Source organism: Cucumis melo, chromosome 5, assembly GCF_025177605.1.
Source record: "Cucumis melo cultivar AY chromosome 5, USDA_Cmelo_AY_1.0, whole genome shotgun sequence".
Taxonomy (NCBI): domain Eukaryota; kingdom Viridiplantae; phylum Streptophyta; class Magnoliopsida; order Cucurbitales; family Cucurbitaceae; genus Cucumis; species Cucumis melo.
This window is the reverse complement of record NC_066861.1, coordinates 28019245-28033636: the sequence shown is the minus strand read 5'-3', so window position 1 is coordinate 28033636 and position 14392 is coordinate 28019245. Positions and strand designations below refer to the sequence as shown.

The 14392-nt window shown below is 29.7% G+C and overlaps 3 protein-coding genes across 3 annotated transcripts; 2 read left to right on the top strand and 1 right to left on the bottom strand.

Annotated features, from left to right (window-relative positions):
* The first annotated feature begins 1091 nt into the window (after positions 1 to 1091).
* Positions 1092 to 3029, top strand: LOC103495973 (calmodulin-like protein 8). Its single transcript, XM_008457678.3, has 4 exons — positions 1092 to 1215; positions 1435 to 1592; positions 2497 to 2577; positions 2895 to 3029. Exons 1-4 carry the CDS (start codon positions 1149 to 1151, stop codon positions 3027 to 3029), a joined length of 441 nt encoding a protein of 146 aa, XP_008455900.1. The 5' UTR covers positions 1092 to 1148.
* A 2304-nt stretch (positions 3030 to 5333) lies between these two features.
* On the top strand, positions 5334 to 8566 carry LOC103495964 (putative calcium-transporting ATPase 13, plasma membrane-type). Its single transcript, XM_008457668.3, has one exon. It carries the CDS (start codon positions 5391 to 5393, stop codon positions 8430 to 8432), a length of 3042 nt encoding a protein of 1013 aa, XP_008455890.2. The 5' UTR covers positions 5334 to 5390; the 3' UTR covers positions 8433 to 8566.
* A 505-nt stretch (positions 8567 to 9071) lies between these two features.
* Positions 9072 to 12297, bottom strand: LOC103495959 (protein ECERIFERUM 26-like). The gene is made up of 2 exons (XM_008457656.3): positions 11635 to 12297; positions 9072 to 10280 (listed from the first exon to the last, which is right to left on the bottom strand). Exons 1-2 carry the CDS (start codon positions 12055 to 12057, stop codon positions 9288 to 9290), a joined length of 1416 nt encoding a protein of 471 aa, XP_008455878.2. The 5' UTR covers positions 12058 to 12297; the 3' UTR covers positions 9072 to 9287.
* Positions 12298 to 14392: the final 2095 nt, after the last annotated feature.

Sequence of the window (14392 nt, the reverse complement as noted above, 5' to 3'; positions counted from 1 at the left end):
TTATTTAATAACCATTTATTTTTTTTTAGTATTTTGATTCAATTTCGAAAATTAAGATTATAAAATTTCTATTCAATTTTTTTAAAAAAATTACTATTATTATTTTATTTAAAGAAACAAATAATTTTAGATTTTATTCTTCGTAGATTTAGGAGTCTGTTAATGTTTATTATCGATAGAATTTGAAAATTTGTCCAATAGTTAATATATTCAACTTCATCAATTTTTCTACTTTTCTATTCAGAAAATCACCTACCAATTAGGACCTAGTCAAAATATCCACAATTTTTTTTTTTGAAATTAGGGTATTGTGACAATGAGTTTAGTAAAAAAATATACAGAAAAAAAAAATAGAGACCCATATTTTTTTTTATCTTTTTAAAAATAAAAAAATTGACAAATTATTTATACTTAATAGAACATAAAATTTATTATATTCGATTTTTTTATTAAATGTGAATATTTTTTCAAATATTCTATTTTTACTTTTTTTTTTTTCAAATTTTGAAAAGCATGAGTTTTTGTTGAGGAATTTTTTTTCTTCTTATTTTTAAGAAAAGTTCTTTGAAATTTATTTAATAAATATTTAACTTTTAGTATTTGGTTTAATTTTGAAAATTAGGAGTATAAAAATTACATCTATTTAATTGATTTCTTTGATTTATTATTTTGTTTTTTTAAAAGCCATATTTTAACTAAAATACTTTTTTAAAAATGTTTTTTTTTTTTAATTTTGGAAGATTACCCTTTGAAAAAATAAAAATCATAGTAAAAAGTAAAAAGCATAATTTAAGGAACCAAAAAGAATTTCTTTCATCATAGGAAAAAAAAAAAAAGCTTTATTTTTCAAATATATATATCTTACTCATGTGCATTTACCAAGTGGACATATTAAATCAAGTTTAATTAAGAGGTCATAATCTTCATTAAAGAAAAATCAATGTGACCCATAATTCATAAATATAATATATAAAAAAGAACCCAATATATAATATATTCTTAAACTTGAAGGTGTAGTAGTTATTATATATAATCTATAGCCTTTAGTATTCCAATTTGTTCCAAACCCAAAGCTTAATTAATTAAGCATATAATTAATTTTCTCATCAAAGTTCCTCTAAGCTCTTTTTGTTCTTCTTCATCACATCATGTCTGAAGAGCAAATAATTTCAGAATTTCAAGAAGCCTTTTGTCTACTTGACAAAGATGGTGATGGTATGTATGATTTTCCTTTTTCTTTTCTTCTAAAATATGTATTATTAGTATAAGTAAAGAAATTATCAAATTCTCCAAATCTATCGTCACTCATGTTTGTTCAAATCGTCATTTTATGCTCTAAGTATCATTTAAGTTACGTTTGAGTTGACCATGATCACACTTAAATGATCATATATATGATTATAACTCTAATTAAGTGTTTTTGGAATAATATAGGATGTATAACGATCGAAGAGTTAGCGACAGCTATTCGATCATTACATCACAACCCTACTGAAGAAGAATTGCAAATAATGATGAATGAAGTTGACGTTAATGGCAATGGATATATTGAATTTGGGGAGTTCTTCAATCTCATGGCAAAAAAGATGAAGGTAATTAGTATTTAATTAATAGCTTTGTTTATATAAGAAAATGTGTTAAGGGTTAAATTTATCATAAACCATTAATTAATACAATATAATTGTTACCATTTATTTTATTTTAATAGATAATATAATCAACTTTTACATAAATAATTTTACGCGTGAATTTATTATGAAATTGATATACGAAGAACATAAATAAACGTAAAATAGTAGAAAATCGATACGTAAAATGGTTAAATAAGCATGTTTATATTTTCAACAAATATGGTTGGATTTTTTTTTTTCTAATTTCAAGTCAATTTGCTTGTTAAACAAGCATTTTTGTGATTAAGAGATTGATAGATAATTAGTTTATAGTCAATATATATGTTGATAATTTACTACGATAGTCATTTGATATGTAATATTAAATATTATATTTCAATGATTAAAATAAAAAACATATAATATAATCCATAAATTTTAGATCCTATTGAGTAATTTCAACCATTTGAATTATATTTTACTTAAAAAAAAAGTTCCCTTTTGACTTAAAGTTTAAGGTTTTCATGGGTAGATTGAGATTTCTTTTAACTTAGAAATAATTTATTGCCATCAAATAATATTATATGTGATAATTAAATTTCAACCTCAAATTTGGTTTTAGGTCTATAAGACACACTTTAAATTATTAATTTAAACTATTTAAAGGGTTTATAGAAAATTTGATTTCGTTCGAAAAACTATTTTTTAGAAGTTCTTAAAAAAAATTATAGTTATAACGTATAGGTAAAGAGATTCAAAGTTCGACCTTTTTATAAAGATAATACTTGAACTAGCTCTTACTCGTGCCTTTGTTTATTTAATTTGATGCAAATACAAAGGGTAAGGTTATAAATAAATATATATATGAATGCATTTGAATATTTAGGAAAATGAAGCAGAAGAAGAACTAAGAGAAGCTTTCAAAGTATTTGATATGGATGATGATGGGAAAATATCACCTAATGAGGTTTGACTACTTCTAATTCCCCTAATTAGCTATTTTTTAGAATACTTAATTATAACATATTCGAGAGTAAATTTTAAAATGGTTAAAATTATTTTTGTTATTTCTAAAAATCACTCGATAATTAAACGGTTTTATACATATATAATTGAACTATCGTCTCAAAAATCATTCTCAAATGCATACACTTCTTTTAGAAGTCTCGACTGATAATTTATTTGATACTTTTACTCGGGACAATAATTAAGATTATATGATCATATAATCACTTTAATTTATTTGTTCAATAATACCTTGAAAGTTTGTGTATATTTGAGCAGCTGAAGAATGTAATGATCCACATGGTAGAGAAATTAACAGATGAAGAAATAGAGCAAATGGTGTATGAAGCTGATTTGGATGGAGATGGACTTATTGACTATGAAGAATTTGTTAAAATGATGCTTCTTATCTGAACCTAAATCCCCAAACTCTTCAAGAAAAAATTATTCATTTCATGAAGATATTCTTCATAATATCATTAATATTAATGTTTTGTTTTTGAAACGTATATCAATATATTTATCACAATATATTTTGTGGTTAAATTGATTAAGCTATAATTTAAGATTATTGTAAGTGAAGTTGGTTCAAGATTCTTAATGTTTAAATGTGTGATGTTATTTACTTCTCAACTAATACTAATTTTTATGTAAGGGATAAAGTTGAATGTCATAATATTAAATTTTCGTTTACTCATTGGTCAATTATTTAAGATGACATTAAAGTTTTGATTCATAAAGATCTCGTATATAATACCCGATATAAAAGGAAATGAAAGTCCCACCATTCAAAATCTTGAGCAATATGAAATATTGAAATCTCGGTTAAGCTTCGTATTGTACAATTAAATAATTTGTAGACTAAGTTCAAATTTGCATTTTTTCCCCATAAAAAACTGAAGTACTTTTTTTAAAAAAAATGCAATTTTGTGGATATTAACTAAGAAAAAAGAGGATCTTTTAAAAAATATAACAAAAACTGCAAAATATTTAACAATTCCAAAATCGAAACCAACATCGAAAAAAGACAACAGACCCACCATTAACCACATCGTCATTTGCCTACACGATCATTAGATTTTGTCCTTATCAAATCTAAACGATTTTTTTTTTAAGATCTGGTAGTTTAGATTGGCTAAACTATTTTTTTAAAAATTCTTTTAGATTTGGCTGAATTATCTGTTTTTTGTTACACGATATTGAACAACCAATTAAAAAAAATTAAAAAATAGATATTTTATATTTTAAAAAGAAAAGACTAAGAAGAGAAGAAAGACGAAAGGTTAAATTTGAAATATTTAAAAAAATGGTTAAATTTAAGGATTTTGTTTTACGGTCCTCAAATATTTTAGGGTTGTTATTTCTACGAAAGTTTCAAAAAAAAAAAAAAAAACTATAATACTTTGTTGTTTGGGTAATCAAATTAGAAAAGAGATATTTTTTTCTTTTATGAAGTTTCTCCGTGCTTAACCATCCTTCTAAACTAAGCCAACCTAACCATACCATTTTAGGTATATACTTTTCACCAAAAAGTTAAGAGTTCGAAATTACTTAACATCCACGCTAAATTAATTACAAGAAGATTTGAATGAAAGAAAATTAATTTTCTCAATAAGAAACAAGATGGTTCTTAGTTGTTACAAGATGAATAACATAGATTATGTTCAATATATGTTTGTTAAATTATGTTTATGTAGATGGAATCCTCTCAAAGCAAATTGTTCCTTGAAAGGAAAGCTGATGACTCGTAAGATATTGCTTTTGAAATTCTCTCACAAATTAATTAAATCAATTCCCATTTACAAAACCTAAGTTAAGTTCTTGGAAATTTCCTTTGCATGCATCTTTTCCATACCTAAAATAAATTTCATTAAATTCTCATCAACTTTTTCAAGAATTTTTAATTAACTGCCAAACTTTTTTTTTGGATAATTAAGTTTCGAAGTCAATCTAAAGTCTCTTAGAAAATGTTTGAATATACACGTGAGGTAATGTGTTTTATTATGAATGACGTCATCTACCATAATTCTTCCATGGAGGAATCACAGTATATTACAATAAACTTTAGTTAATTCAAAATGCGTATAATTTGTACTATAAACTTTAAAAACTTTAAAAGAAAATGAACGTCTAATTGACATCCGGTCTTTAAGGTCAATACTAAATATCAATTTATACCACTGGAACATATAAGTGTATCAATTTACACCTTCTTCTTATTTTGTTTGACCTATAACATCATCGACATTTGAAACTTAAAACAAGATATTTGTTTTAGACTAACAACAATCTTTTACTATGATCTTTCTCGATCCAACTTAATTAGCTTAATTTAATTTATGGGGTAATTATAATGGGTAGCAATTTTTAGAATAATTATTAAGTGTGTAGCAATATTTTTAAAAAATTGCAAATATAGCAAAGTCCAGTGATATACTTCTATCGTTGACTCCTATGGTTTTATCAATGATAGACCGATACATTTGGACAGATTTTGCTATATTTACAATTTTTTTAAAATGTTGCTATATATAATTTTGAATATAATTACTACATTTACGACTAACCCTAATTTATGCGTAGACTGTTCAACGCAAGTAAATTCATAAGAACAGAATTTGTTTGGAAGGAATCTAAGTGGAAACTTCGTTTTCTTTTGTTTTCATGTACTGGTTTCTTCAATCCATTGCATTTATATATTGACACTTTCTGTTTCTCTCTTTCGATCATCCTTTGTTTTCACCAAAATCAAAGCAGCATTCTCTGTTTGTATCAATGGCATTGTTGAGTTATAGAAAAAATGATGACATAGTTGAGATTGACTATGAAGAATGCTCGGTTAATCCCAAAACTCACAAACGACGATGGAGAATGGCCTTTGCAGCCATTTATTTCACCAGAGTTCTCATTTCTCTATCGAAAAAAGTCGGCGGCCGCAAGTTCTTGCGATCGCTTTCCTATGTTACTATTGATATGCACCTGAATAATCATCATGATGTTGAAAATATGGATTCAGACGAACGGTTGTACGTTGATCGAAAAGTTTTGAGTATGATGGTGAGGGAGAAGAATTTCGAGTGTTTGGATCGATTTGGAGGTGTTGATGGACTTGCTGATCTTCTCGAAACGAACTCCGAGAAGGGAATCGTTGCAACGGAAGATGATCTAATTTATAGAAAAGATACTTTTGGAACAAATACTTATTTGAAGCTCCATGGTAGAAGCTTCATGAGTTTTGTGATTGAAGCGCTTAACGATACAACGATGATTATTCTTTTGATATGTGCAGCACTTTCCTTAGGATTTGGTATCAAACAACACGGTTGGGACGATGGATGGTACGATGGTGGCAGCATTGTTGTTGCCATATTTCTTGTGGTTGGCGTTTCCACTATTAGCAACTTCAAGCAGTCGAGGCAGTTCGAGAAGCTTTCAAATGAGAGAGAGGACATAAAAATCGAGGTCACTAGAGCCGGTCGACGCAAACCAGTATCGATATTTGACATCGTCGTTGGCGACATTGTGTATTTGAAGATTGGAGATCAGATTCCTGCCGATGGAGTGTTCCTCGAAGGGCATTCGCTGAAAGTCGACGAGTCTCACATGACTGGAGAGAGTGATCAAGTTGAAGTAAATCATGGAAGTAATCCATTTTTGCTATCAGGAACCAAAGTGAGTGATGGTTTTGGTGTGATGATGGTTACTTCAGTGGGAATGAACACAACCTGGGGAGAGATGATGAGTTCAATCAGGCAAGAAGTTAATGAAATCACTCCTTTGCAAGCTCGTTTAAACAAGATGACCGCGGTGATCGGAAAGCTCGGACTGACGGTTGCCCTGCTCGTACTCCTTGTTCTTCTTGTTCGCTATTTCACCAGAAGCACCGGCGAGTTCAATGGAAGCAAGACGAGGTTCAATGATATCATGAATGCAATTCTTGACATGGTTACCGCCGCGGTTACAATCCTCGTTGTAGCGATACCGGAAGGTTTGCCTCTAGCTGTTACTTTAACTTTAGCTTACTCAATGAAAAAGATGATGGCAGATAATGCAATGGTTAGGAAACTCTCTGCTTGTGAGACAATGGGATCAGCAACAACAATTTGTACAGATAAAACTGGCACCCTTACTTTGAATGAGATGAAAGTTACTGAGTTTTGGATTGGGGAAGATGAAATTATGGACAAAGATCTTTCCAATTCAAGGATTGTTGAATTGTTGCACCAAGCAGTTGGCTTGAATACAACTGGTAGTGTTCAAAGATCTACTTCTTCATTGCCTCTAGAAATATTCGGGAGTCCAACTGAGAAAGCGATACTTTCATGGGCCGTGTTCGACTTGGATTTGAACCTAGATGAACTGAAGAAGCAACATGAAATAATCCAAGTGGAGACTTTCAGTTCAGAGAAAAAGAGAAGCGGGGTTTCGACAAGACGCTATGGGGAGAAGTTTATCCATACACATTGGAAGGGAGCAGCCGAGATGATATTGACAATGTGCTCATATTATTATAACAAACAGGGAACAGTTAGAGCCATTGATGACGAATCAAGAAAACGATTGATTACGACAATCACAACTATGGCAGGAAAAAGTCTCCGATGCATAGCCTTCGCCCAGAAGCAAAACGAAGACAACGACAATCCAGAAGTTCCTACTAAACTTGACGAATCGGGATTGACATTACTCGGAATAGTCGGTTTGAAGGATCCTTGCAGGCCAGGAGTTAGAGAAGCTATAGAATCGTGTAAAGCGGCAGGAGTGAACATCAAAATGGTGACAGGTGATAACTTACACACAGCAACAGCCATAGCAATTGAATGTGGGATACTAAATCCCGACGACAATACGAACAACAACGAAGTTGTAGTCGAGGGCATAAGATTTAGAAACTACACGCCTGAGGAGAGACTAGAAAAGATTGACAACATCAAAGTAATGGCTAGATCTTCTCCATTTGACAAGCTTCTAATGGTACAATGCTTGAAGAATTTAGGCCATGTAGTGGCAGTTACAGGGGATGGAACAAATGATGCCCCTGCTCTTCATGAAGCAGACATTGGTCTTTCAATGGGAATTCAAGGAACCGAAGTTGCAAAAGAGAGCTCGGACATCGTCATCTTAGACGACAACTTCACGTCGGTCGTCACGGTTTTGAAATGGGGAAGATGTGTTTACAACAACATCCAAAAGTTCATTCAATTTCAACTCACAGTAAATGTTGCAGCATTAGTAGTGAACTTCATTGCTGCTGTTTCATCAGGTAAAGTTTCTTTAACAGCAGTTCAGCTATTATGGGTGAATCTTATAATGGACACCATGGGAGCTTTAGCCTTAGCCACTGAGCAACCCACGAACGACCTCATGGCCAAAAAGCCAGTCGGACGAACCGAACCATTGGTGACGAAAGTCATGTGGAGGAATCTCATTGCACAGGCTGTGTATCAAGTGACAGTTTTATTGGTTTTGGAGTTTAAAGGAGGTGTCATCTTTAATGTGGAGGGAAAGGTTAAGGACACACTCATTTTCAATACTTTTGTGCTATGCCAAATCTTTAACGAGTTCAATGCAAGGAAGATGGAGAAGAAGAATATTTTTGAAGGGATACATAAAAGCAAGGTGTTTTTGGGAATAATTGTTATAACTTTGGGTTTTCAAGTGGTAATGGTGGAACTTTTGGGAAGGTTTGCAAATACAAGAAGGTTGAATTTGGGGCAATGGGGAATATGTATTGCCATTGCAGCTTTGTCTTGGCCAATTGGATGGCTTTCTAAGTTAATACCAGTTTCTGCCCTTCATTTTCCAAGGAGAAATTAGCAATCTCTCTAGTTGATGTAGTTTCTTTCTTTCTTTCTTTCTTTTTTTTTTTTTTTCTTTTTTAAGATTTGTTTAGTATTATAGTAGCAATGACATTAAATGATTGTGATAATCTTATTGATTTTCTTCTTTCTTGTCAAAATATGTAATTAAAGGAGTCCCCAACTTTATCACAAGCTATCAATTTACTAAGTAATGAACCAAAAAATAATATACTGTTAATGGGGAAGAGATCAAAGAACAAAAATTGATCAATAAGGAATTATATGCATTTATTTTATTCCATTTTGTAGTTAAAAAAGAAAAGTTTAATTGAAATTAACTCGATAGTTTAAAAGAGATTTATTCTTTTTTTGGGTAATACATAGTTTACGATATAGTTTTGATATTTAATTACGTCGATATGATTAAGATCATTGCTAAGGTTAGAATTACAAAACCTAAATCTTCTAAAACGTTCATTAGAAGAGACTAAATAGACTATCATATGCGTCTATTTGTATCATAATAGATATAACAAAAGTGACGAACTATGTATTGCTCAGTAACCATTATTCATGTCTCAATCCACGACTAACATTGACAAATCAACAAATATTCTAATATCCTTAGTTTATACTTAAATTTAAAGAGATATTCTTTTTAACAAAATATAAGGACTAAATTGTTATTGGCTTATTAAATTTTTATTTCTACACATTTGCTTTTTAACCAAAAAAAAAAAGAAAAAAAAAAAAGAAAACTTAGAATAAGACCATATAAATACTCTTATATTAGTATCACTCTATCAATGAATAGAGTACACATTCACACACCAAAAAGCAAACAAAAACTAGATTGCTAACAATTTAAAGATTATTCGTCTCTTCCACCAAGGATCATTGTTGGGTTGAAGCTCAAAATGGCTTGATCTTCACAAAGCTCATCCACTTCCCTTTTTGAAGGTAACATCACCTTCACATTCCTTGCTAGCCCTCCTTCATTTGAAGGCATTATAATTATCAATCCTTCACCTTCAACATTCCCAATATTATAAGATACATGAACAGGCTTTGAATCCTTCACAAACTTTGTTGCATAACTCAAAGACTCATTCTCATTTCCCTTCTTCATCATCATATGTTCCATACTTACACAACTCAACTCCGGACCGTACATCGTGAACGGCATCACGTATCTCCCGTCTTTTTCCTTCTGAGACTCGAGCCATTCCATAGCAGACCAAGTCTCTTCTTCCTCTTCTCCAAGCCTTTCTAAATGGTTGTGTACCAACTCCACAATGTGTCCCAGTTCATTTTCCGCCATTTCTTTTGGATCTATAGTCAGTTGTGATATGTGTAGAGCATTTCCAAAGTAGTATCTTTGTGAATTTGAGGATTGAAATGAGTTTCTGATGTCAGAGCATATTGATATTGAGTGATTATTATTGTTGTTGTTTTGTCCGTCTTTGGGGGAATTACTCTTTATCTTGAGGATTTGTTTCCAAAAGAGTGAAGCAAGAAAATCAAAAGGGGTGGCATTAGGACAATGGGGTTTGATTTTTGAGAGGCATTGATTCATTGTTGTGTTGGAGAATTTGAAGGTAACTGAGGACATTTTGGTAGGAGAAACAATGTGATCATCTAACTTGGACTTGTTGGCATAGAAAGTAGTTGATTTTGTGGCTATGTTGGGGATTTTTTCTCCGTCTCCAAGCGACAACCGTCGGGTGAAAAGCGGTGGCGAAACGGGTCGTCCTCGATGTGCATCCGCCCATGTTTTCAAGAGAAAAGTTGCAGAGGTTGGATCTGCAAGTAGGTGAGTGAAGCTGACTCCAATGGCCACACCCCCTCCTTCAAACTCATTGATCTGTTTAGTCACTAAAAATGGTTAGTCTCAACTACTAAGGTTTCATCCGCTCCATTTTCTAGAAATTGAACTTTCAAATGATAAAAATTGATCTCTCAAAATTATACAATCGTTACAATTATGTAAGTTCGATTGATTGAATATCTAATTTTTACAATTAAATAAATTTGAGATTCAATTTTTACAATTGAAAGTTTATTGATATAATTACCATTACAATCGTATTTTAGGATAGTTTTGCAATTTGCTTATTTAAAAAGTAGAGTTCACTTCATAAGTACTGAGTATAAAACAAATATGTTTTTTCAAATCTAAACAAAGTTTACACTAAATTTGTATATTAAAAAACAATTTCAAAAATTTAATGGGAATATTTTCAAATATAACAAAATTAATCAAAATATTTATAAAATTTTAAAGACTTTTATCAATAACACATATCGATAGACATTGATAGAATCTAAAACTTTTGTTTTATTTTACACATATTTTCAACCATTTTATCGTTTATAATAATTTTTCGATAATCTTTAATAAGGAAAAATAATCAAAACAAGCAAGATAAAATTACTAAGATTTAAAGTACTAAATATAAATGTATAAACTAATAACTAAACAAATTAAATCTCACCCTGCTATCATAGTCAAATTTATATCTATAGTCAATTGGTCAACATACGAAAATGTACAAATGATTTTATTTATTTATTTTTTTGGTTAAATGTTCACCATAAAGAATCATATTTATGAACAAAAAGACCTCATTATTATTATCATTATCATTTTCAACAACTTTTTCATTCAATGTCAACATCTTAATGTAACAATTCAATGCAAAGAAAAGATAAAATTATATTCATAAATGTCCTTTCATATTTCTATTATAAAAGTACTAAAAAAAAAAACAATTAATCAACATTATTTTATAAATAAAAAAATGGTCCATTTATAAGTTTGTCTATAAGGTCGAAGAGTTATACCTACAAAGTCAATCCATACAAATTATATAATAGATATTAAACTTTTATTATATGACTAAAATATTTATAAAATATAGTAAATTTTCATATTCCATTCTTAATAGACACTTTCGATGCATAGATAGAGATTGATATCAATGTTTATAATCTAAAATTTTCTTTTGTAAATATTTTTAGTATTTTTTTTTGTCTATTACAATAATTTTTTTGAAAACCTATATTATGGAATATATAATTTTTCTTTTTTTAAAGAAAATGTTAAAAAGGGTACAATTTTTGGAAAATAGAAGTACAAGAATAAAAAATAGACATTTGAAGAATGACTAAAATAAATTCAAAGTACAAATGATTTTTTGTTTTAGAAAATTATATACCTGAATACGGAACGGCGACCATATATACGGATCCTCCGGCATGTCATCAAAAGCCGCCAGATCTCTTTCCTCAACCGAATCGGCAGATCTCAGCCACTCATCAAGACTGCTCCCCACCTTCGTCATCGTAACCCTAACTCCGGCGTCATTCCCTTTCACCGCCCAGTTCCCATTTTCAGTTCGGGTCAACCGACCCGTCACCGTCGGGTACAGCGTCAGAATCTTCGACAGCGACTCTCTCATCGGGTCCAGAATAAAAGACCCGAACGGATTCTCGCTGTAGTACATGACAACGGCGGCGCTGTGCCGGGCCAGTGCGTGGTCCGCGGCCAAAAGCGGGTAGACGCGTCCCGAGACGCTCGGGTTGCTGGACACCGCTGTTAACTTGGTGATCGGCTTCACGCGGCTGTGGATTTGAGACATTGGCGGCGGAGAGAAATTGAGAGAGATTTTGAGAAAAGGGATTCTTTTTCTTCTTCTTTTTTTTTTTCTCGTTTTTCTTGTGGCGGAGAGAGTGGTGGAGATTGGGGGTATTTATGCCGGAGCAGGGGAGGGAGTTGGCCGTTAAAAGAGTAGAAGGAGATGGTTGGGAGTCTTAATTGTTAACACTACTTTTGCTCTTTCATGGACTTTTATGGCAAAACATGCAAACACCACTAAAATTTCAACACGTGTTTACACTCAATTTATAATTGTTGTAGACTCAATTGTAAATAATTATTTGATAATTGAGCTTCTTTTACTTGGTGTCCATTTTTCAATATTCAAATAGATTTTGATCAAACCATCACTAAAAGAATTGCCTTCAATTCAGTCAATTTTAAAGTTTTAACTTTACAAAAATTTGAATGAAACATCGATTAAATATTAATTTCTTTTTTAAAAAAAAATTGTTATAAACATAACTTAAAAGTTGAAGATTTAAACTCAAACCTCTTATCCTCGAAAACATATAAATGTAAGTTAAATTAAGCTCATGTTGACATTAAATATTAATTTCAGTGGATCTTTCTAGAAAAATTATAAAAACGAAAGAGAAATAGAGATCAATAAATAAATATTTTGTATTTCAAATAAGTTAATACATCTCTTATTTATATTATATCTATATCAGTGATATTTTAATATTTATTTGGGAGATTTTTTTGTTAAAGCATAAAAATTAAATGCTTATTTATATTATATCTATATTATATCTTTCTAGTTTTTCAGTCTTTTTAAAATCAATACGTTTGATTCCTAATTTTTCAAAATGTTTATTCTCTTCCATTAGAAAAATAAGTTTGAAAATTAAAAAAAAAAAAAAACAAACTTTGAAGGTTTTTTTCAAAAATAAAAAAAATCGAGAAACTATTTAATAAAATTTATTACACGTATATTTTTTATAAAGTGTAAATATTTTGTCAAATGTTTAGTTTTTGACAATTTTTTTTATTTTTTTTAACAATTATTTTCTTAGTACAAAATATTCTAGGAACTAAAAGTATATATTTATATATTTTTTAAAAAACTCAAGAACCAAACATATTTTCTCATCGACCAATCGAAAAAAATAAAAAAAAATAAAAAAATAAAAGGTATTAGAAATGTTGGACGAAGCAAACATATTTTTACCACTTTGGGTACAGAAGAAATAATTATTTGTTCTGTAATCATATATCAAGTGATATCTGGACATGTGTGACTCAATTTAATTTGCTACACCTCCCCCCTCCCCTATCTAAAGAAATGAAAATTGAGTTTAAATTTACTCGATTTTCATAAGAAGAAGAAAAATGAGTGGGCAGAAACAACCACTAGCTGCCTCATTCAAATTTGGGTGGCCATTCCAATTAATTCATAACGACAAACCCTCTTCGTTTCTCACATTATTAATTTCCCTATCTGTCTTCTAAAATTATTCATCTTCTTTTTTTTTTCTTCATGAGAATAATTTCTCTCGAATCTCCACCCGTCCAGTATTGAATATAAAACTATCATTTTAGTTTTCAAATTGGTAACAATAACAACTAATGGCATATATTTTAAAAATTACTTGAGATCGAACACACGTATTCCTACGAATTTGAGTACTAAGAAAGTAATTTCTCAATATTAAACTAAGCTTTTAGGTAAAATCACAGTAAAAATAAATAAACTTTTATTGTTTTTTTTTTTTTTTTGCAATAAACAGAATTTTCCGTAAGTTTAATTATATTTCGTAAATAGTTTTAATTTTTTATATATTTAAAAAAATTTCAATAAAATATCCAAAATCTAATGTTATATATATTAATAATTTATTGTTAAATGATTAATATATATAAATTATCAACATATTGGGTAATGATATGTTAATCTTGTTTATATATATGTTTCATCATTTTTTTTTAAGTAGATGATGATTGATTATTACGATCTATCATTTACGAATTATATGATTTACGACTATGACTAATAAATTATGATTTGTATATATATGAAAAAGTTTGTTACGTATGGTTTTGTTATTTCAACTCTATTTAATGTTATTAATGATAAGCTATAAGCAACAAATAAAGATTTATCGACAATAAAATTGCTAAAAACTAGGAGATATATGAATGATATATTTTTATCATTCTATCAAATAGATGATAATCCGATTGATATAAGTAATATTTGTTGGATTTTGTTTTGAAGTTTGATATATTTATTTGATAAATAAAAAAAGAAATATTTAGAAAAATAGAGACAACCTCACAACCACAAATTGGTAAATGCCTAAAGATATTAAATA